Genomic DNA, 24,615 nt, shown 5'->3' with positions numbered 1-24,615 from the left:
ATAACAGGTGACAGAACTTCCTGGTTAGATGCTGAGAAGTGATCTGGTATCTAGTCGTGGTGTGGTGCCAACCAGTCCCTGGCCAGTCTTGGTGAGTCCAAAAGTATTAGAAAAGTGCAGTTCTTGCCCTGTGACTGGCAGCAGTGTCCACCCCAGGGCCCAATGCCTGGCTGCTTCCCTCCATCTGTTCCTCAGAGCACAGGAGATGAGCCCAGGCCTCTTGCCAGTCATCACCATCCCTTTGCTGCATTTTCTTTCTTGAGAAGGGGAGGGGCAAGATAAAAAATAAACTTAGCTAAATTCAGGAGTGGGACCACATCCATATCACCTCTTCTTGCTTTTTTTAAAACCCAAACCCCCAAAATTGCTAGTTTATTTTTTTTTGGCTGGGCTGTATGGCTTGCAGGATCTCAGTTCCCTGACCAGGGATTGAATTTGGGCCCAGCAGTGAAAGTGCTGAGTCCCAACCACTGTACCACCAGGGAATTCCCCTTCTTGCTTTTTATTGAAAAACTATCTCTCTCTCTCTTTTTTTTAATTGAAGTATAGTTGATTTACAATGTTGTGCTGGTTTCAGGTGTACAGCAAAGTGATCAAGTTATACATATATATGTGTGTGTGTATATATATATATATATTCTTTTCCATTATAGGTTATTACAAGATATTGAATATAGTTCCTTGTGCTATATGGTAGCTCCTTGTTGCTTATCTGTTTTATATACAGCAGCGTGTATCTGTTAATCCCAAACTCCTAATTTATCCCTCCCCCTCCCCTTCCCCTTTGGTAACCATAAGTTTGTTTTCTATATCTGTGAGTCTGTTTCTGTTTTGTAAATAAGTTCATTTGTATCATTTTTTTAGATTCCACATATGAGTGATGTCTTGTGATATTTATCTTTCTCTGTCTGACTTAGTATGATAATCTCTAGGTCCATTCATGTTGCTGTAAATGGCATTATTTCATTCTTTTTTATGGCTGAGTAATATTCCATTGTACCATATTCCATATCTTTATCCATTCATCTGTCAGTGGACACTTAGGTTGCTTCCATGTCTTGGCTATTGTAAATAGTATTGCTATGAACATTGGGGTGCATATATTTTTTCGAATTAGAGTTTTCATCTTTTCTGAATATATGCCTAAGAGTGGGATTGCTGTAGCATATGGTAACTCTATTTTTAGTTTTTTAAGGAACCTCCATACTGTTCTCCATAGTGGCTGTTCCAATTTACATTCCCACCAAAGGTGTAGGAGGGTTCCCTTTTCTCCACCCTCTCCAGCATTTAATATTTGTAGACTTTTTGATGATGGCCATTCTGACTGGTGTGGGGTGATACCTCACTGTAGTTTTGATTTGCATTTCTCTTATAATTAGTGATGTTGAGCATCTTTTCATGCCTGTTGGCCATCTGGATGTCTTCTTTGGAGAAATGTCTATTGAGGTCGTCTGCCCATTTTTTGATTGGGTTGTTTGGAAGAACTAGCTCCTTAAGCAAATTTCTTACACAAAAAGTGTACTGTGTGCTTACTTAAGAGTTTCACTCTCAAAGGAGGATTTTGTTCTTGAACTGTGGGAAAATCCTCTACCACCACTGACTAACAGTAGGAATGTAATAATTTTCTCCCTTTTGTGCTGGGGAAACTGTTCTTTGGGGTTAATAGAATTAATACAAAGGATATGTGAGTCCTCCTGAAAGCTAAAATTATTTCTGGAATATATAAATACATAATTTGGAAATACATATACATAAATGTATATAGAGAAAGAGAAACAGCTAAAATTTAGATATTTAAAAATGAGGGAGGGGCTTCCCTGGTGGCGCAGTGGTTGAGAGTCCGCCTGCCGATGCAGGGGACACGGGTTCGTGCCCCGGTCTGGGAGGATCCCACATGCTGCAGAGCGGCTGGGCCCGTGAGCCATGGCCGCTGAGCCTGCATGTCCGGAGTCTGTGCTCCGCAACGGGAGAGCCCATAGCAGTGAGAGGCCTGCGTACCAAAAAAAAAAAAAAAAGAGGAAGCACACAAATATAAAGCATTTTTGTTGTTTTGCTATTAATTATTCCTTATGTGAGTAGATGTCAAAGGCAGCCAGGCAGGCAACAGGTTTCAGAACTCCAGTTGGGATTAAGATGATCAGCCACAGGGTCCTATTCAGCAAAACTAATAGAATAACAAAAGAGTCTGCTTTTCTTAAACATTTTCAGGTCTTCCTAAAAACAAATAGCTGTGGCCATACTTTTTTTTTTTTCTTTTTTTTTGCGGTACGCGGGCCTCTCACTTTTGTGGCCTCTCCCGCTGCAGAGCACAGGCTCCGGACGCGCAGGCTTAGCGGCGATGGCTCACGGGCCCAACCGCTCCGCGGCATGTGGGATCTTCCCGGACCGGGCACAAACTCGTGTCCCCTGCATCGGCAGGCGGACTCTCAACCACTGAGCCACCAGGGAAGTCCCCATATTTTTTTAATCGTAAAATATTTAATTATGTATCTAGTTCAATCATGACTTTATTGTAGATGTGAGATGACTGGAAGCTCGGTTCAACCCAACGAAGCATTTTGTATTTTTCTGACATCTCTAATTGTTTAAAGTTCTTTTATTTAAAGATTAAATCTAATTGTATAGAGCTCTCACTCTTTGGCCTTATGCCTGCCTTGGAAAGCAACGAAGAATGAGCCGTATTCTAGAAAACAGCCCTTCCAAGATCTGAAGACAGTCCTAGGGCCTCTCCACTGTGTCCTTTGCTCCCATGTAACCTGGTCTCTGATTCCCCTCCTCCATCTCCTTCCCTGTGAGCACTTCAGTTCATCAGTGCTGCGCTTAAAATAAGGCACTCAGACTCAGCTCCTGGTATGGCCCGAGTCGTACAAAATAGCGAAGAACTAGAACTTTCTGTGATCTGAGCGCTGAATATCCATTCAGTTAGGTTAAAGCAGTCGCTCAACTGCTGTTATAAGAATATCAATTTTAACGTTTCTGGCAAAGAGAAGACTTGTCTAATTCAACAGAAAACACTTAAGCTTAACATTTACAACAGGTTAAAACATTCATGCATTTTGATACAAAACACCATCTTATATGAATATAAATGATGGATTAACAAACTTTTGCAAAACAGAGGCTAACCTAATTTTAATCTTTACTACCTTTGCAGTAAGGAGCAGGGTAACTTCCTGCAGTAGGAAGCCTTTGGGGAATGCAATTTCCACTGCCTTGTGATGTTAATTTGAGACAATTATCATAAGCAGACTAAAAAAAGTTGTGCGTATTATTTGTCCCTGTGAGAGCCCTCTGCTGTTGGCTAGTCAGGATATGGGAGAAGCCCTAGGAGAGGAATATCTAGAATTTAGATACTTCTTTAATAGCCATGGATCCCAGGGTTTCAAAACTTTTAATGTTTCCCCCCTTTGGCTGGGAAAACCTGTACAAAGGCTTGAGAAGCCGGATCCAAGAGCTCTCTCCACTTGGTATTTTTAATGCACCTGCATTTTCAACTTTTCCAAAGCAGGATGGGCAAGAATAAAACCGCTTCTCCAGTCCATTTGGCTATTTTGAAATAGTTTTGTCATGTATGGAGGGGAACTAGGTATTTTTTTCCCTTTGATACCTCCAGGACCGCTATGAATTTAGGTTATTTGCTGAGAAAAAGGAAACCCTGGGGGTCCATGGTTCAGTGCTCTCATCTGACCACCCACTAGGAGGCCTTCTTGAGCCATTTCCAGGAGTGTTTTCACCTGTTGGATTGACCCCCCCCCCCCCTTTTCAAGACCAAGATCAGAAGAGAAGAGCTGAAAGTGCTGGAAGGTAAATAATGACAAGCTGTTTTTCCAGCCTCAGGCCTCCATGCCACGGCCTCTGGGTGGGGGACTTCTACAGAGTGTCAGCCACAAAGTAGGGGCCTGCACAAAGAGAAGGAAAGTTTTGCTCAAGACAGTCTGGAAATATTAGAATGTTCGAGCAGTGACTGCAGTAACTGTTCACCGGCTTTAAAGAAGAAGCCTGTGGCTGGTAGATATGGAAACTTAGGTATAAACTTTCTAGGGGGTACTTTGGCAAAACATAGTAAAAGCTTTAAAAGTGTGCATGCCCTTCTGAACCAGGAATTTCACTTTTAGGAGTTTCTTAGAAGGAAAAAAAAAAAGACCCTGGTGTCCATTGAGGTTTAGTTGAAAGGATGTTTTAGTGGCATGAAGATTTTTTATTATAATTTTAAAATAGGAAAATGTTCCATTTCAGAAGGAACATGGCAGCAGTTTAGTTCTGAACTATCTCACACTCAACAAGGATGACAACAAGCCTGCCAACTACACATGTGGTGAAACCAGGAGAAAAATGCAACCTCCAAAGTGTTGTTCAGAGCAGCCAGAGGTGAAAATGAGCAGCAAAGCTGGTGAAAAACCTTGAGTGAGGAGGGGATGTAGAGCCTCAGAGAGCAGAAATCTCCAGCAATGATTCCCTTCTGGAAGGGAATGACCCTATTCTGAAAGGAAACTATGAGAACAAGGTCATTTTGAACAAAGCAAGATTACTGGGGACAGTGGAAAGTCTTGGAAAGCACTGGAAAAAAAGAAAACTTTTAAAAGTGGGTCCATTTTCCTAGAGACAAAGGCTGTAAAGAAATGTGGGAAACAGAGAAGCTCTCCTCAACCAAGCTCTGAAATCCAGAGAACAGGTGACTTCTCAAGGAGTCCATGTCAGAAGTCCAAGACTGTGGCAACGGAGAGGTCCCCCGCCCCACCGGCCCCACCTCTCCACCCTTCCACCACTTCTCCAGGGCAACAATCACTACCACAAACAGTGGAGCCACGCCTCAAGACCAAGAATTCTATCCAGCCAAACTGATCTTCCGGTGTAAAGCCTGCAGACAAACATTTAAAAATCTGTAAGAAGTCAGGATATCATTCTTATGAGCTCTTTCAGAGGAACCTGCTAGAACCATGGGAGAGCAGTCTCAGCACCCCTAAGCAAGCCTGAGGAAATCAGGGTAAAAGGACCTTCCTTGAGCACTGAATGTATTAAACTGTAGAAATGAAACAAACATAGAGATTAGGGTGACAGATCAGGATGCAGATGTTACATGCCTTACTTAATATTGCAGACATTTCTCATTACTAATAAAAAATTGAAGAAGAAAGAGAGAAGATAGGAATAAGAATGAGTTTACTGATCACCTCAAATTACTTGATTCAAAGGATAGTATTTAAAGTTTCCAAATCAAGTAGAAGCTTAATCATATGCAACATAAACACTAAGATTGTTAATTCTATTGCCTAAATGATGGAGGAGGGGTGAGGCAGAGAGGATGAAATTAAAAGATAATTTTATTGTTGCTCATAGTAGGGAATCAAGATACAGTCCCCAAAAAGAGTGGATTGAGGGTATTTTATAAAGGTAACTTTTAGACCAAAAATACAAACCTTCCTAAATATCAAAACTACATTAATAAAAAGGGCAAATTCAAAAATATATAATGAAAACACAACATAAAATAATATGACAGAGTTGAAACCAAATATATCTGTCAATTCAATAAATATAAGTGGGTTTAACTCATCTATTTTAAAAATGGTCTTCAAAGTAGATTGCAAAGCCTAATCCAACTCTAGGTTATATACACAAAATGATTCAGAAAGGTTAATAATGAAAGGATGGGCAAAGAAAAGCATACCAGAAAAATACAAACATTAAAAGTCTTAATATCTAACAACACAGAATTCAGGACAAAAAGCTTTAAACAAGGTAAAGAGAAGTACTTTTAAATGCTAAAGGCTATAATTCATCATGAAAATTTAAATTATGAATATCTATGTACCAAATAACACAGCAGGAACTTTCACATAATAGAACCATAGAGATACAAGGAGATTTAGACAAAGACACACTGTGGTAGGGCCCAGCGGTAAGGCTAGGTAAGAACACAGGACTGGAGATGTATGAAACAGCCAATACTCAATGCATAATCACTTGGTCTACTGCACACAATTAATGCACAACACAGGTTAGTCAAAGTAGTGAAAATAAAAAAGGGGTAATGAACCACTCCAAGCGGAAGTCCTCAGAAGGAGGCATCTCAGCAGTGGTCCCCAGTCCCTCAACAGGTCTCACAACAAGCCTGAGTGAGAAGTTGCCCTCTGCTCTGACAGTCTCTGGCAGCGTCAGTGTAGAACAGCTCTCAGCAGCCTGGAGTTGGGTCCTCCAGCAAAGAGCCTTCAAGTCACCTGACTAAAGGGTCTTATTTTAAGGAGTCCACCGGTAGGGTATAATGGTTACACTACAGGGAGTCTAGTCTCTATCTGATGTACCTTCTGTCCCAGTGAAGTCTTTCCTAAGATGTTACCAAACAAATTTCTTATCTAAAGTAACACTCTTAGTTTCTAACACTAAGACACTCACAATCCTACATCAGATGTTTCAAAACAACTAATATGGAAATTCACATTGGCCACTGTGACTCCATTTTGAACTACTTAACACAGCTTAAATTCTATGAGTTTCTCACAAGATGAGTAGGAATCATAACACAAAAGAAATCCCACCACAACACACAATAATAATAGAAGGCTTTGATTTCACCTTTCTCAATCCAAAACAGATCAAGTGGTCAAAATTAAATGAGGATCTAGAAGTCCAACAAACACAATAAAAAATGTAGATGTTATTGATATGCATCAAATATTGTGCCCTGAGAATAGAGAACATACTTTTTTCTCAAGTGCTCTGGGATATTCCTGCATACACACAAGATTATAAATAGGCCACAAACCAAACCTCATTAAATTCCCACAGTAAAAAGAATATAGATAGCATCCTATAATAGCAACTCAATAAACACTGACATGTATAACATATTCAGAAAACAAACAAAAAGTGCCCTTCTATTTGGGGGTGTGTGGGAGGTCTAAAATTATTCCATGATCAAAGGGAAAATACAAATTCAAAACTGTAGAATTTCTAGAAAACAATAATAATGAACATATCATATCGAAGAATCTATGAATATAGCTAAAGTAGTACCCAAAGGAAAATTAATAGCCTCCAATGTTTATATCAACATAAATGAAAGAAAATAAGTGAATTAAACAGCTGATTCAAAAATCTAGAAAAATAATTTAAAAGTAAACCAAAGGAAAGCAAAAGGAAAGTTAAGACAAATACAGAAATTAATTAGTTAATATAACAAAAATAAAGTAGAACTTATAAATAAATAAACTTGTTCTTAGAAAAAATATCTGTAAATTAGGTCAGTCTCAAGCGAATTTAATCATTTAAATAAGGAGAGGAAATATACAAATACCTCAAGTAAGAAATTACAGGTGGGAAATAGTCAAACAAACATTACAAAGTAAAAAACAAAACAAAAAACCATAACAGAATACATTATACAATTTTATGCAAATAAAGTTGAAAACCTATATGAAATGTACAATTTTATCAGAAAACTAAAGATAGAAAACCAAAATACACCAATCTCCATAAAATAATTTGTCAAAACAATTTCAATGAAATAAATATAGTATGCATAAATATAAGTATACAGATGTAATATATAATTTATAATAAATAATTTATTAGATAATTTGTCAAAGTAAATTGATAAAACTTGTCAAATACTTACCCTTCACCCCCCCAAAAAAAACCCCAAGAAACACCAGGCTCATTGTTGCACAGGGGAATTCTAACAAACCTAATGATTCCAATGGATTCTAAAAAAAGAAGAAAAGCTTACAAATTATTTTCATAAAGCAAATATAAGTACATTAATACCAAAATATAAAGATTATAAGAATAAAGAAAAAAAGGCCAATCTCACTCACAAATATTAATGGAAAAACCCTAAATAAAATTTTAGCAAACAGAATCCAGAGAAACACACTGAAAGAATATATACAGCAGCCAAATGGAGTTTATTCTAGAAATGGAAATAAGGTTCAATATTAGAAAATCTATCAATATAAATCATCATATTAATAGTTCTAAATAGAAAATCATGTAATTACTTTATAAACACTGAAAATGCATTTGATAAAATCAAATATATATATATATTTTTTTTTTTTTTTTTTTTTTTGCGGCACGCGGGCCTCTCACTGCTGTGGCCCCTCCCATTGCGGAGCACAGGCTCTGGACGCGCAGGCCCAGCGGCCATGGCTCACGGGCCCAGCCGCTCCGCGGCACGTGGGATCCTCCCGGACCGGGGCACGAACCCGCATCCCCTGCATCGGCAGGCGGACTCTCAACCACTGCGCCACCAGGGAAGCCCCCAAATACTTATTCTTGATTAAAAACAAGACATTCAGTAAACTGGGAATCAACGGATACTTCCTCAAAATGGAAAAATAGGTTTTTCTTTCAGCAGAAAAGCAAAACTTTACTTAACAAGGAAATACTAGAGACACTAATATTTAGGTTCTGCTATACTTACTAACCAACGCAATGTAGACATGAGAAATAAATTTGTGGTAAAAGAATTGAATAGAAGTATTCTAGAGTATTTTCTAAAGTATCTTCTAGAATTCTCTCAAGGTTTCCAGGCCCACGATTAAAAGAATTGGTGAGGAATGTTCTAGAAGATCACCTTAGGAGGAGGAGGAAAGAGGAGGGGTAGAAAGAGGAAGAAGAGGAAGGAGGAGAAGAAAGAAGAGGAAAGAAGAGAAGAGAAAAAAATGTTTTAAATAAAAGAAGATGTGGTAGTTTAAAATCCATTCACAGGGCTTCCCTGGTGGCATAGTGGTTAAGAATCCGCCTGCCAATGCAGGGGACATGGGTTCGAGTCCTGGTCCAGGAAGATCCCACATGCCACGGAGCAACTAAGCTCGTGCACCACAACTACTGAGCCTGCGCTCTAGAGCCCGTGAGCCACAGCTACTGAGTCTGTGTGCCACAACTACTGAAGCCCACTCGCCTAGAACCCATGCTCTGCAGCAAGAGAAGCCACTGCAACAAGAAGCCTGTGCACCACAACAAAGAGTAGCCCCCACTCGCCGCAATTGGAGAGAGCCCGCGTGCAGCAATGAAGAACCAACGCAGCCAAAAATAAAATAAATAAATAAATTTATAAAATCCATTCACAAGTTCTTTGACACTCTATTTAAAAGGTGGAGCCTAAAACACCTTGCCCTCAAATGTGTACTGGATTCAGTGATTTACTTCTTTTTTTAAAAAAAAGATTTTTTTGATGTGGACCATTTTTAAAGTCTTTATTGAATTTGTTACAATATTGCTTCTGTTTTATGTTTTGGTTTTTTGGCCGTGAGGCATATGGGATCTTAGTTCCCTGACCAGGGATTGAACCCGCACCCTTCCATTGGAAGGTGAAGTCTTAACCACCAGACCACCAGGGAAGTCCCTGGAGTTAGTGATTTACTTCTAATGAACAGAATAAGTTAGAGTGATGGTATGTTACCGATGAGTCCATGTCATACAAGATACTGTGGCTCTGCCTTACTCTTTCTTCGTTCACTTACTCTGAAGGAAGACCTCTGCCATGTGAGGACACTCAAGCAGCCCTGCGGAGAGGTCCATGTAGTAAGAAACTGAGACCTGAGACAAACAACCATGTAATTGAGCCATCTTGGAGGTGGCTCCTGTGGCCCTAAACAAGCCTTCACATAACTAAAGTACTCACCAGCAAATGTACTGAAACCTCAGCAGAGACCCTGAACCAGAACCACCCAGCTAAGCCATACCTGAATTCCTAATTCACAGAAACTGTGAGGGACTTCCCTGGTGGTTCAGCGGGCAAGACTCTGCACTCCCAATGCAGGGGTCCTGGGTTTGATCCCTGGCCAGGGAACTAGATCGTGCATGCTGCAACTATAGAGCCTGCATGCCACAACTAAAGATCCTGCATGCCACAACTAAGACCTGGAGCAGCTAAATAAATAATTTTTTTTTTTTTTTTAAAAGAAGAAACTGTGAGATAATAAATGGTTACTGTTTTAAGACACTAAGCTTTGGGGCAGTTTGTTATGCAGTCATACAACTAATACAGAAGGCAAAATAAAGTCATTTTAAGTTTGACAAAAAGTGAGCTTGCCACTAACAGACCTGTACTAAAGGAAATGTTAACAAATTTTTCAGGTGGAAGAAAAATGATACAGATGGAAAGTAAGAAGTAGAGAATGAAGGAAGAACAAATAAAGTGGCAAATGTGTTTTAAACCTAATATTTCATCGGATTTTAAAATATACCATAACAATAAGACCTAAATACATGGAGATATACCATGTTTATGAATTGGAAGATTCAATATTGTTAAGATGTTAATTCTCCCCCAGTTGATCTATAGATTCAATACAATCCCGGTTAAAATCCTAGCAGCTTTGTTTTTCTAAAAATTGAGAAACTAATGCCAAAATTTGTATTGAAAAGCAATAAATTAAAATAGCCAAAACAATTTTGTGTAAGAACACAGCTGGAGAACTCAAATGATCTGATCTTTTTTTTTTATAAACTTATTTATTTATTCATTTATTTTTGGCTGTGTTGGGTCTTCATTGCTGCATGCGGGCTTTCTCTAGTTGTGGTGAGCAGGGGCTATTCTTCGTTGAAGTGCACAATCTTCTCATTGCGGTGGCTTCTCTTGTTGCGGAGCATGGGCTCTAGGTGCACAGGCTTCAGTCGTTGTGGCATGCAGGCTCAGTAGTTGTGGCTCGCGGGCTCTAGAGCACAGGCTCAGTAGTTGTGGTGTATGGGCCTTAGTTGCTCCGTGGCATGTGGGATCTTCCTAGACCAGGGATTGAACCCATGTCCCCCTGCATTGGCAGGAGGATTCTTTAAGGGAAGTCCTTAAACGACCTGATCTTAAGACTGTATAGGGACTTCCCTGGTGGTGCAGTGGATAAGACTCTGCACTCCCAATGCAGGGTGCCCGGGTTCAACATGCATGCCGCAAATGAGAGTTCACATACCACAACTAAGGAGCCCGCGTGCTGCAACTAAGACCCGGTGCAACCAAATAAATAATAAATAAATAAATATTAAAAAAAAAAGAAAGACTATAAAGCTACAGCATGGGCCAAATTAGCCTGCAGCCTATTTCTGTAAGGCCCATAAGCTACAATGCTTTTTATGTTTTTAAATGGCTGAAAAAAGAAACAAGAAAAGTATACACACTAATATGTATAAAATGGATAATAAGAACCTGCTGTATAAAAAAGAAAAAATTCTACAATTCAAAAAAAAAAAGTATACAACAGGAATTATATGTAGCCCACCCTTAACAGAAGAAGCTTGCTAACTCTTGAGCTACAGTAATCAAGACACTATGGTATTGGTACAAAGATAGACACATAGATCAATGAAGCAGAATAGAGAGTCCATAAATAGATTCACACATATATGGTCAATTAATTCTTGACAAAGGTATCAAAGTAATTGAATGGGAAAAAGATAATCTTTTCAACAAATTGTACTGGACCAGTTAGACAACCATATGCAGAAAAAAAAAAATCTCAACCTATGCTGGGAAATAATTTTCCATGGGTTTCTCACGTATCTGCACATCTTAAGAGTTAGACACTAACTGCCCTTTTGTTCCAGACTGTCTTTTCAAGGATGTTTTGTCCATGAAGCATCCTAGGGATAGTGTCTACCTTCAGAGCAAAGGGTAAATTTGTTTACCATCCAGATAAAAAAGATAATGTATTGCTCTGGGGCAAAGGTTGAGCAGGTTTGCTTACAGTCCTTTATAAAAGACTGATGTTCCCTGGGACTTCCCTGGTGGTCCAGTGGCTAAGACCCCATGCTCCCAATGCAGGGGGCCCGGGTTCGATCCCTGGTCAGGGAACTAGATCCCACATGTCGCAACTGAAGATCCTGTATGCCACAACTAAGACCCGGCATAGCCAAATAAATAAATTAATTAAAAAAAAAAAAAAAAAAAGATTGATGTTCCTTAAACTTGGGGTTCCTCAGTGGTCATATAAACCCACTGTGTGTACCTGTTTGTACCTTATCTACCTGGGCCCTTTGGCATAGCCCCTGTGGGACTTATGGGACAAGGGGAGCCAATACAAACATGAAACTCATGTTTGCTGTGCTCTGAGTCTCAAAGTTCTTTGTCTCTGTTTTAAGAGTCTTAAGTATTTTGCCAGCACCCACTGAAACTGTGGAAGCGTAACCTATTAGCTTGTAAGTGGGATAAAATCTTATATTCTTTGTTGCTCTTGACAACTCATACCTTGCATCATATACAAAAATTAACTTGAAATGAATCACAGACCTAAAAGTATAATCACAGACCTATAACGTAAAACTATAAAACTTCCAGAAGTAAACAGAAATTTTTAGGTCACTGAGTTAGACAAAGATTTCTTAGATATGACAAAGATTTGTCCTTAGATAGGACAAAGATTTCTTAGATAGGACAAAAAAGCATGGCTCATAAAAAAAATAATAAATTTGATTTCATCAAAATTAAAAATTTTGCTCTTCAGAAAACACTGACAGGATTTTTAGGGCAGTAAAACTATTCCGAATGTTAGTATGATGATGGACACATGTCATTATGCATTTGTCAAAACCCACAGAATGTACAACACCAAGTGTGAACTCTAACATAAACTGCGGACTTCGATGAGAATGATGTGTCAACGTAACAGATGTGTCTCTGGTGAGAGCAGTTGGTAGTGCAGGAGGCTGTGTGTGGTGGGGGTCAGGGGAGGATGGGATATATGGAAACTCTCTGTACTTTCCATTCAATTTTGTTGTAAACCAAAAACTGCTCTAAAAAATAAAGTCTTTTTTTTTTTTTTTTTTTTAAAAAAAGGGCGAGGGAACATTCCTGCACTGTTGGTGGGAATGTAAATTGATACAGGCACTATGGAGAAGAGTTCCTTAAAAAACTGAAAATAGGGGCTTCCCTGGTGGCGCAGTGGTTAAGAGTCCGCCTGCCGATGCAGGGGACACGGGTTCGTGCCCCGGTCTGGGAAGATCCCACATGCCGCGGAGCGGCTGGGCCCGTGAGCCATGGCCGCTGAGCCTGCGCGTCCGGAGCCTGTGCTCCGCAATGGGAGAGGCCACAACAGTGAGAGGCCCGCATACTGAAAAAAAAAAACAAAAAAACAAAAACTGAAAATAGAACTACCATATGACCCAGCAATCCCACTACTGGGCATATACCCTGAGAAAACCATAATTCAAAAAGAGTCATGTAGCACAATGTTCATTGCAGCACTATTTACAATAGCCAGGACATGGAAGCAACCTAAATGTCCATCGACAGATGAATGGATAAAGAAGATGTGGCACATATATACAATGGAATATTACTCAGCCATAAAAGGAACGAAACTGAGTTATTTGTAATGAGGTGGATGGACCTAGAGTCTGTCATACAGAGTGAAGTAAGTCAGAAAGAGAAAAACAAATACCGTATGCTAACGCACATATATGGAATCTAAAAAAAACGGTACTGATGAACCTAGCGGCAGGGCAGGTATAAAGATGCAGGTGTAGAGAACAGACTTGAGGACACAGAGGGGAAGGGGAAGCTGGGATGAAGTGAGAGAGTAGCAGTGACACATATACACTACCAAATGTAAAATGGATGGCTAGTGGGAAGCTGCTGCATAGCACAGGGAGATCAGCTTGATGCTTTGTGTCCACCTAGAGGGGTGGGATAGGGAGGGTGGGAGGGAGGCTCAAGAGGGAGGGGATATGGGGATATATGTATACATATAGCTGATTCACTTTGTTGTACAGTGGAAACTAACACAACATTGTAAAACAATTATACTCCAATAAAGATATTAAAAAAAAACAGGGGCAAGGGATCTCAATAGACATATCTACAAAGAAGATATACAAATGGCCAATAAACACATGAAAGATGCTCAACATCATACAAAACAAAACCACAATGTGATACAGCCTTGTACCCACTAAGATGGCTATAATCAAAAAAGGGAAAATAATAAGAGTTGACAAGGATGTAAAAAAATCGGAACCCTCATACGTTGCTGGTTGGAATGTAGAATGGTGCAGACACTGTGGAAAACAATCTGTTAGTTCCTCAGAAAGCTAAACATAGACCTAGCAATCCACTATATACCAAGAAAATTGAAAATATATGTCCACATAAAAACTTGTACATGAATGTTCACAGCAGCATTATTCATAATAGCCAAGATGTAGGAAAAACCCAAATGTCTAGCAACTGATGAAAAGATAAACAAAATGAGGTATATTCATACAATGGAAGGTTACTCAGCCATAAAAAAGGAATGAAGTACTGACACATGCTACAACATGGATGAATCTTGAAAACATTCCGTAAGTGAAAGAGCTAGTCACAAGAAACCATTACGTTAAACGTCCAGCATAGGAAATCCATAGAGATAAAAAGTTCATTAGTTGTTGCCAGGGGCTTGAGGGAGTGGGGAGCAATTGCTAATGGGTATGGAGTTTCTTTTTGAGGTAATGAAAATGTTCTATATTCGTGTTGATGGCTGCACAAATCTGTGAATATACTAGAACCATTGAGTATTTTAAATTGGTGAATTTTATAGTATGTGAGTTATATATCAATAATGATGTTTTTAAATGAAGATGAAGTAGGAAAACTGATCCTTGTCTATATAAGTAAGTAACTTTAAGAAAACCTGAATCACAGAAACGAGTTAGAAACAATAAACTGGGCAGTAATTGGACTTGCCGCAGGGGCTGGTAAAATGTTAATATTATCTAATCATTTTAGGCTACTTTACGTTTTGAAAGTATAATGTTAACAAGATCATATTATAAAAAAAGAATACCTATTTGTGTACTTTTGAGTTGTTATAACCTGCATGCATGTCTGAATATGTTTGTATGTAGGTACACATATTCATATGTCTCATCATTATCAAAGATGATGCTAAATGAGCCAGTTGCTGGATGACCTCTTAGCTTTTTCACACCCTGGGGGGCGGAGTTAGCTGTGTAGCTGCAGCTGTTGGTCACAAAGCCCAGGTTCCTATTTCTGGGTCAACCTCTCCACCATACAATCAGGTGACCCAGAATTTGGTTCCAAGAACCCTCATCAACATTTTTCAAAGTTTGGCCAGCTGCAGATGGAATCAATTACCTGGAGCCTAGACTCAACATCCAGTGATGGGCCTGGGAGTCCACTATTTTTTTTTTTTTTTTTGCCACATAATGCAGCTTGTGGAATCTCAGTTCCCCAACCAGGGACTGAACCTGGGCCACGGCAGTGAAAGCGCCGAATCCTAACCATTAGACCACCAGGAAACTCCCTGGGAATCTGCTATTTTAACAAGGCCCTCAGGAGATATAATCTGCACTCAGTTTTGGGAGCCCCAGCTCTGGGCACCTCTTCCTGGCTGATGTAGAGTAGCTGAGTTTGTCTTTGGTTTCACAGCCCTGTTCACATTCTTCCTGTTCACCAGGGTGAGAGTAGTGTGCCTCCCTATTTTTAACCACAATGGGATGTCACTGAGCCTGATGCTGGTTCTACAGGCACAGTCTACTCATAAGACTGCCTGATATTTCCATTCTATATGGGGTTTCTGCCTGTTGGAGGCCCTGATGTCTCATCAGAGGCTGCAGAAGCAGCAGACAACACATAGGTGGCTCTGCCCCTCGGCCTCATTCACAATATAGGACCTACCCTGGAATCCTGGATCCTGGATTCTAGGCTCAGCTCTGTACTCTGCCCCACATTTGATGGGGGATGATGGGGAAGCCTATTAGGTCAATAATTTCCCAAGGCTGATGGAGGCTCAAGTGGTTTCCCAGTTATTGTACTTGAACGGGATGGGAAATGCACCTCTTATGAGGAAGCTCTTCTGTTTGTCGATGGGTATCCCTGACCCTAGGACAGACGGCAGAGTTAGGCCAACTCACCTGCTCATCTCCTCTTGACACATCCATTTTGGCTCCTCCCAGCATCTTTTGGATACACCTGGTTAAAATCCTTCAGTGGCTCCCCATTCCTTTTAGGGTCTAGACCACAACTCCTTCCATGACCTACTGTTCTTCGTGATCTTTGCAGCCTCATCTCCTCCACTGTCCCCCACTCTAGGATCTGTCATACAGATCTTACAGTTCTCTCACCAGGCCAGTCTCTCTTGCAGTGCCCTACTCTTTTTCATGTAATTAACTCTTGTTCATCTCTCTGCTCTCCAGCATCATTTCCCTGACCTCCGAGTCTGGATCAGGTCTCTTGCTTATTCATGGTCCTAGCACTCAGGGCCTTTCTTTATTAAAAGTTGTCAACTTTGAAAAGTTACCCTTGAGCAATTAAGTATTCACGACTGTAAAGTTCGTTAGAGCAGCGCTCTGAATTTGCTCTCACTGCATCTCCAGCACGCAGCAAAGGGTCTGGCAGGTATTCAGTTGGATGGATTACTGGCTCCAGGAAGGCGGGTCACAACCTGGGTGGAGTGTCGAGACCTCTGGGAATCGATAAAAGTAGATCCAGAGCAGCTACACCTATACGTCCTCAGAACTGGGGTCATCGGTTTGCGGGCCGGGTGCCTGGGGAATTCCCAGGCCAAGGACACAGTACAGTCCTGGCTGGCATCCGGCTGCCGAATCGGAGAGGGCCGCCCTTACTCTGTGCTTGGGCGGGCCTCGGTTTCCCTACTGGTTCCCCGCGGGGTGGGCCGAGAACTGCCCCTGAGGCCCCGGGGTAGACCCACTCCGGGGGCCGCCGCAGCTGCAGAAGTCTGAGGGGCCGGGCCGGGTGAGGCCGCCGCGCCCGCCGAGGGCGCTCCAGACCAGTCTTCCTGAGCAGTCGCTCGCAGCTGCGGCCCCTCTAGCTGCGGGGAGGTGGCGCAGTGCGTGTACGGAAGGCGGTGGGCGGGTCCGGCCCTCAGCGGCGGAGGGCGCCATGGTGGGTGGCGAGGCGGCTGCAGCCGTGGAGGAGCTGGTTTCTGGTGTGCGGCAGGCGACCGACTTCGCTGAGCAGTTCCGCTCCTACTCGGAGAGCGAGAAGCAATGGAAGGCCCGCATGGAATTCATCCTGCGCCACCTGCCCGATTACCGCGACCCGCCAGACGGCGGCGGCCGCCTGGACCAGCTGCTGTCCCTCTCCATGGTCTGGGCCAACCACCTCTTCCTGGGTTGCAGGTGCGGACCCCTGGCGGCTGGCTGACCCTGTCCCGATCCGCAGTCCTCCCGCAGGGCTGACCCCTGCCCAAGGCTGACCCTGCCCCCAAACTCCAACCGTACTAGACAGGCCTAAGGCAGGTTTCCACCCTAGCCAATCCTTTGGAAAGATACTTAATCTCTCTGAGCTTTAGTTTTCTCATCTGGAAAATTAGTTGTGATGACTACAGTCTTAAAGGGTGAAAAGCACTTAGCACAGGCTGTCATCTCTCAAGAGCTCTATACATGCTAGGCGTTCGAGTTGCCATTGTTATTTATATTATTACTTCAAACTGTCACCTTTGCAGAGGGCATTTTAAGTTCATTAGCTCCTTTCTTCCACATGGCAAACGTGCAGGGACAGAAACAGATCTCCAGTTTACATCTACGAAGCTGAGAGAGGGAAAGAGACATACCTAGGGTCATGCAGCATCTAGCAGGATTGGTGGATTTTACCATTTATGGCAGGATGTAGTCTGCGGCCCTTGTCTTTTTCTCCCCATGTCCTAGTCTGCTGGACCCTGTAGCAAGAAGCAGTCTTTGCCTCTCTGCCTTTCCTTTTATCAAAATAACAAATGCCTTCAAGGGACTTTTTGAAATGGCGCTCCCTCTGCCACTCCATGAAGCAGGTGGCAAATCTTGAGGCTCCCACATCCTTTTATTTAGCATTTCCTGAAATTGTGTTAGGATAATGAGATGACTTGGCTTAGTCCTGGTTTCTGTGCTCCTTATGGCTGTCTGGTCACATGGTCCCTCCAGCCCTAAACTGCTTGGTGGTGGTTTCAAATTTGGGGAGTTATTAGAACTGGATATGGGGAAGCAGTGCCTGCTGTATCCCTCCCTTTTCTCTGACTTCCCGGTTCCTCTAGTAAATTCTGGTTAACAGGATCCAAGATTAGGCAAATGTCAGAAAATTGGACAAATGAACAAATAATGTTATTTCGTTAGACCAATACTCCACATGTTCAAAAAAATAAAAAAGAATTTTGGCCCTCATATCATATCCGTGAATATATACTGCCAGAGGTACACTGCCTCTATTTTTGTAAGTCTTGTTTGTTTTGTAAATCTTAAAACACCTGCTCCACTGGCATCCCTAGTGCTGCTTCTGTATCCACATGCGCAAGAACTATTTTCTGACTTGATGCTGAACGTCTATCAGTTTCCCCAGTAGTATCAAATCGTTCCTCTGAGAGTTGAGTTTATAGTCCAGCTACCTGCAATTTCTTTTTAGCCCACAGTGACAATAATTCTTCCACGGTTTTTATCTTACTACTTTTTATCGTGCAGTTACAACAAAGACCTTTTAGACAAGGTGATGGAAATGGCTGATGGGATTGAAGTGGAAGACCTGCCACAATTTACTACCAGAAGTGAATTAATGAAAAAGGTAAACAGGATTTCCAAGTACATTTGAAATGGTATAGAGCTAACGGCCCCTGCCTTTATGATGATGTATTAGAGTATATTTTCTGAATGCTCTTGTTTACTACCCCAATCTAAGCCCTTTCATTTTATTTCTCTGTAATTGGTATAAGCCTTTTCATAACTAGAGAACAACTCAGTAGATAAATTATGCATTGTTGGTAGAGTAACACATAAACTCAACCTCTTCAGTTCCTTTAGGAAAATTCTGTTTTGAGCTTTTTGCTTGAATTTTAAGAAAATGTTGGTTAGAGTGCTACAGTTTCCCACTTATTAAAAAATCTTGTTGGTAACATTAACTCAACCTTACCCCAATCGTTGAGGACCCCACCAGACCTGTTTGGACCCTCTGACTTGCTGATGGAAATGTAGATGGAGTAATATCGTCATAGCTTTTCCCTATTCTGCCAGGCTTGTTCTGATCTGAGGCTGTGGATTTTTTACATGGTGAGCTGCTGCCTGTCAAGCCTTGTATCTGGGTCCTTTGGCTGGGGCCATGGAGAGTGTGGCAGAAGGAAGCTCAGAGGATGGGGCTGGGCGTCCCAACTGCTTTTCACAATCTCCCAAGATATGGTTTTTCTCATTTGCCCTGGTCTCCTCAGGCAACAAAATTAATTGCTTCCTCATCTCCCATAGTTTATTTCTTTAGCACTTTACCCAGACCTTTTTAAGAGCAGATTGTAAGCTTCTTGAGGGAAGAGATGGTGCTTAAGATATTAGTCCTTCTAATTCCAAAACCTAGTATAGGCATAATCCAGAGAAGATGCTCAGAAAATGCTTACAAAATTGACCAAAGCAAAAGAGTAAAGACTGCTGGCCTCTCTTATAGTTCTATTGTCAGAAACATAGGTAAGCCCTAGTTGGGTCTTTTTTTGGGAAGCTGGGCATATAAAAAGATTCCCTTTAGTGTGAGTGTCAGGAGCTAATCAAATCCTCAGCTGCCCAGAAAGTACTTCAGCCCCAAACAGCACACCCTGCATGATTTCAGATATTTTTCTTTAAAAAAGTATTGTTTTTTAATTGAACCTGGAATCAAAAGTTCAGGTTGTGTTCAAGGGCCTATTTTGTTTTTAAAATCTGTTAACAGGTCTATTGTTTGTAGCCCGGGAGCCGTTGTGAATTGGGAGTTTGTGACTTTTTGGATTCTCTTATATAATATTTTTTAAAAACCTCTAGGAAGTCCTTCAGTATCCTAGCGGTGAGGTTCCTGGGGCCCAGGCATGGGGCGTCTAGATAATTTCAGGCCACCTGATTGTACCCCATTCGTCAGGGCAGGCAGGGAATAGGATGAGCCTTTACTTCCTGACTGCTCATGGCCGATTCTTTCCTTGGCCTTTTGGCCTTAAGAGGTATTCTGCTCTCTGTAAGATCCATTTTCACATAAATTTTGTTATACTTCTCTGTCTCTTTCCAGTCATACTGGGATATTAGAGGTCAGAACACTTCACGATATTTGGGCTTCAGACTCCAGAAGAGACTAAGGAGGTTTTGTAATTAATATGCATGTCCCTAACATTATCCATAGGCTAGTGTGAAGAAGTATATGTATGTGTATTGAGGAGAAGAGTTTCTAAACTGTTATAAACATTGTAAAGGGGTCTTGAACCTCAGAAATATAGGGAGCCCTGTCCTGGGATGTTCATTTTTGACACTTCAATTGCACAGTGTCAGTCTCCAGAGAAGAGTCCTCAGAAATGAACTTTGGCATTCCTGAAACCAGTTCTGCCATCAGACTAATTAATGATTGGCACCTGGCTACGTGGAAGAAGCCTACAGAGAGCCTGTATTTCTATAGCACTCGTTGATTATATATGTTTGAACTTCCTTCAAATAAGACTTATGTTTTCTTAGTAACCAAGTTTTAGACTGTTGATGTCACTGAAAATGAAGCTAAGTTGATCCTGAAAAGTGAGATACTTAGAGGATGTGTAGAGTTTTGCCAGTTGGTAAGAGTCTTTTAGATAAGCTTGTCCTGAGAACAAGTCATCTGATCTGTGTGCCGTGACAGAACTGTGTTGTGTTGAAGGCTGTCCCTTCTCTATTGAAGGCTACCCTGAGAGCCCACTGTAAAGAGCGCCCTGGGAGCTTTGCAGCAGTTTTTTTTGTCTTCTTGCTGAGGTTTTTGCATGTAATAGAGGCTGGCAAACATTAAGCAACATTGCCAGCCCAGAAACAAAAAACAAAAACAAAAAAACTGATGTTGAGCCATGCACCTGAAAAGGTCAGTTATAGTTCTTTGATCCTTAGCTCTAAAATAATTTTAGTTGGGTTTTGAAGCTAGCTAGCAAGTGGAAATGAATCGCCTGGCATTATTGGTATCCTGAGACTGAATGAATAGTGAAGATAACTTAGGGACATAAGTTCTTTAAAGTAAGATTTTAAAAATACTTTATGGTTATTCTGCGGTTTTAAGGCCAGTACACCTCTGTGGTCTGTCCAACTCTTCTTTTTTTTGGCAGGGGAAGGGGGATGTGGAATCTGAGAAAAGAAATGAGCATTGGTCTCTGACAGGTGGTATTTGTCAGATATTTGCAGTGTATGATTTTTTTTTGAAAAAGGGGGATTCAGACACAAATATATTGAACAGTCTCAGTTATCTAACAGCCCTCCCTAGGTACCTACTAGCAGACTTTGTGATTAACCAACCAGCTTTACCCATTAATGAGCAATAATTAACAAAGAGCAGCAGCTCACTCAGGAATGATGCTATTACTAAGACTGTCAGAGTTTATATTTCCAAGGCATTGTCTTAAGGAGAAAGAGGAGTGATTGACTAAGAAGCTATCATTATTGGCTCAAAAAATCTGTCCACTTAATTACTTCATTTTTCCTAAGAACATTTTTTTAATATAAATTTATTTTTATTTATTTTTGGCTGCGTTGAGTCTTCGTTGCCGCGCGCAGGCTTTAGGCTTTCTCTAGTTGCGGCAAGCAGAGGCTACTCTCCATTGTGGTGCATGGGCTTCTAATTGCGGTGGCTTGTTTTGCAGAGCACAGGCTCTAGGCGCACAGGCTTCAGTAGTTGTGGCACACGGGCTCTAGACTGCAGGCTTAGTAGTTGTGGCGCATGGGCTTAGTTGCTCCGCAGCATGTGGGATCTTCCCAGACCAGGGCTGGAACCTGGGTCCCCTGCATTGGCAGGTGGATTCTTAACCACTGTGCCACCAGGGAAGTCCCCCCTAAGAACATTTTTGTCCAAGAGGGAAAGTGGCAGTATGGAAAGTGACTAAGTATGAAATGTGAAAGAAGTTGGAAACACAAGTGTGCCTGCCTTTCAAGAGGCTTTTTGTGCATTATATACGGTCTTGGCGAGCTCTAAAGTAATGGAGCAGCCACTCCATTGGTGGAAAGAGACGTGATTCTAATAAGATGGCAACTATTTGTGAGTATTCAAAAAAATTTTTTTTCAGCTTATCAGATTAGTTAAATCAGGTTTTGTCTTGTATCCTAAGATAAATGCTCCATGGAGCTACCTTTCTTTTCCCTTTATCCACAGAAATAGAAGAAGCCAGAAAAGCTCTGTCTGACCCCACAGGCCAGTCTGTTGCCTGGTGCCCAGGCTGAGTGAATCACCTGCCAGCACCTTGAGTCAAAGACCATACTTGCAGCAGCCAAAGCCAGTGGCAACTCTTCTGCTATAGCCTTGGTCTATCCTATTGGAAATTTGAGAGATGGCTTAGGGGATTCTCTTTCCTTTTGGACTAAAGATGGTTTCTTTAGGTGATACTGCATTCTCCTAAAAAGAGAAAGCCCTCTTATATTTTGCTTTTGCTGAGGAATTTCGCTTCTTCACTTCTCAAAGACTGGAGTGACAGGCTTAAGCTAGGAAATAGGTCATACCTTGAAAGCTCTGCTTACTAAAAAGAGTCTCAGACTGATTCACTTGCACTGCTAAATGTTAAGGAAATCCATTCAAATAGAAGGTGACAGACAAAATGATTTCTTTGCACCCTGCTTAAAAGTTGTCTAAAGCCAAGTTTAAATTTACCAGTGGTGCTAGAGAGTACCCAGAAAGAATATATCTGCTTCGGTTCACCACTTTTAGAAGACATGCAGTTTCTGTAGTTTCTAACAGTGTGAAATCCAGAAACCTATAACCTTCACATCTCCTAAATATCCTGACTCAATGGGAAATGTTGTAAATTACTATCTGGATTTAACTGATTTTAATTTAGAACAATAAGTGTTTATGTGATTCTGTTTTTAGAAGCCTTCACTGCAGAGCATGCCATGGAAAAAGTTATTTTTTAAGTATTTCTGTTATCACTTTAAATTGTGAACATTTATAGATCACAAGTGACAAGACAAAAAAATTAGACTCTGGCTTCCAAATGGATAGTATGGTCAGTGTTTTGCTGAATTTTCTGTATGTAGTAAAATCTTAATAATTTCTGAGTCTGCCTACCATCTGAGTAGTACATAAATATTCCATCACTGCTGTATTTTAATTTATGAATTTGATTCATTAGACTACATGGTTACTAACTTTGTCTTTTTTTCCTAGCATCAAAGCTAAGGCAGAAGATTCATCACATTTTCATCATTAGTTACAGGCTTGGAAAGGAGGCTGGAATGAACATGACATTGACCTCAGCAGCTCTCTTAAGACTCTTGATATTAACAACATGTAGGAAAGAGGCAATTGGAATGAAAGGGAATCTTGTCTAGATTGGCGTTTTAAAAGTTCTCATTCTTCTAGTAGCTATCATTGTAAAAGTATGCATTGATATTTATGTATTTATAAATCATGCCCTCTTTTTTATTTTCAGGTTTTGAATGTTGGTCAAAATGTTAAAAATGCCTATTTTTTTTTAATGTTGATGTAATAATGGCAGGTAGTGAATTTTACACTTTGGATTTTTCAACAACGTACCTTTATGTGTGATTCTGCTTTATGGTCTTTTTTCCCTGCCGACTGAGGTAAACCATATCCCTTATTTCTACCTGAAGTTTACACCATCCATGTACCCTATTGCCACACACACTTCATCTTTTTTTAAAGAGTTGAGTGAAAATCAAATCATAGGCTTCAGGTATCTACCAGCTCATGGGAAGAGGCAGCCTATAAAAAGGACTTATTTTAAAACTCATTGACACAAGATTCCACAGCTTGTTCCAGGCAGCCAGTTGATTGTAGGTTCTCTACAAAGCCTTCCAGGCCGCTGAATAAAGCCCATATTCCTTTTTCTGCAGGGAGCCTGAGGCCTCGGTATTCTAGGCTTGAGGAATTGCCTTGTACAAAGTCCCTCAAGAAATACTTGCTTATTAGTGCAGTGCTGCTTTGCTCTGACATTCTGGTTTTATTAATTTCCCCCTTTCAGTTGATGTATGTTTCTTACCCCCTCCCTGTTCCTCTTTCTTATTTAGTACCCACTCTTAAGTACTTATCTCCAGGCATAAACACAGAGAGGGACTTCATTTGGGGGGCAACAAGGTAACAGTCACAGCAGGATTCACTCACCACTGTACGGGACAGGGTGGCAGAACACAACAGCAGGCCTGCCTTAGCTTAATCTACTGGTAAGCTCAGGTCACTGAAGTGCTGAAGAGGAGAGCAACTGTGGGAGCGTGGTGTCTGGGAGCAGAGAAATAGGATGACTCTCACCCATGGCTCAAGGTTAAGGCCAAACAGCATACCACATCTCTGTGCAGCCTCTAGCTCTAATCTGTAGTGACCACTAGGATGGGCCAAGTGAAGACCTCAGGACCTCTGACAGGCCACTTTTCTCCTGTGGCCTTTCCTGGAAAATTAAGATCATAGAAATACCTACCACAAAGACCTATGGCAAGGATTAAGATGTTAGAGGGCCAATCACGGTGCTCAGTGAGCCTTGGCCTCTCTATAAGATATAAAATAAAATGTCCTATCAGGAACATATCCATTGCAAAGTCTTTATATAGTTTTTGAAGACTTCTCTAGTTAATCAAATTTTCTGGTGCCATTTTCTAGTGGGTTTTCTCTATTTCCTCAGTTTAAGCTGCCCCCTTTTTTAAAACTTTTTAGAAATAAGCTTTTATTTTAGAACAATTCTAGATTTACAGGAAGTCTGCAAAGATAGTTCAGAGTTCCCACATACTCTGCACAGTTTCCCCTATTAC

The 24,615-nt window shown here is 41.1% G+C and overlaps 1 protein-coding gene and 1 long non-coding RNA gene across 2 annotated transcripts in view; one reads left to right on the top strand and one right to left on the bottom strand.

The window, feature by feature from the left end:
• Positions 1–16,472, bottom strand: part of LOC114891565 — a 28,877-nt gene extending 12,405 nt beyond the window's left edge. The window contains exon 1 of the long non-coding RNA XR_003792534.1: positions 15,847–16,472. This is a non-coding gene — a long non-coding RNA (uncharacterized LOC114891565). The remainder of the gene's footprint in view (positions 1–15,846) is intronic.
• A 351-nt stretch (positions 16,473–16,823) lies between these two features.
• Positions 16,824–23,383, top strand: CDKN2AIPNL (CDKN2A interacting protein N-terminal like). Its single transcript, XM_029218986.1, has 3 exons — positions 16,824–17,073; positions 18,382–18,481; positions 23,021–23,383. The coding sequence occupies exons 1-3, from the start codon at positions 16,835–16,837 to the stop codon at positions 23,030–23,032; spliced, it is 351 nt and encodes a 116-aa protein (XP_029074819.1). The 5' UTR covers positions 16,824–16,834; the 3' UTR covers positions 23,033–23,383.
• Positions 23,384–24,615: the final 1,232 nt, after the last annotated feature.

Source organism: Monodon monoceros, unplaced genomic scaffold (genome assembly GCF_005190385.1).
Source record: "Monodon monoceros isolate NGI ecotype Baffin Bay Population unplaced genomic scaffold, NGI_Narwhal_1 Super_Scaffold_12, whole genome shotgun sequence".
In the NCBI taxonomy this organism is placed as follows: Eukaryota; Metazoa; Chordata; class Mammalia; order Artiodactyla; family Monodontidae; genus Monodon; species Monodon monoceros.
The sequence above is the reverse complement of the archived record's forward strand: the minus strand, read 5'-3'. Positions and strand labels throughout refer to the sequence as shown.

Coding starts and splice junctions, on each gene's coding strand:
- CDKN2AIPNL (XM_029218986.1), top strand. CDS start 16,835: ATGGTGGGTGGCGAGGCGGCTGCAGCCGTGGAGGAGCTGGTTTCTGGT. Junction 17,074..18,381: donor CACCTCTTCCTGGGTTGCAG/GTGCGGACCCCT, acceptor TTTATCGTGCAG/TTACAACAAAGACCTTTTAG.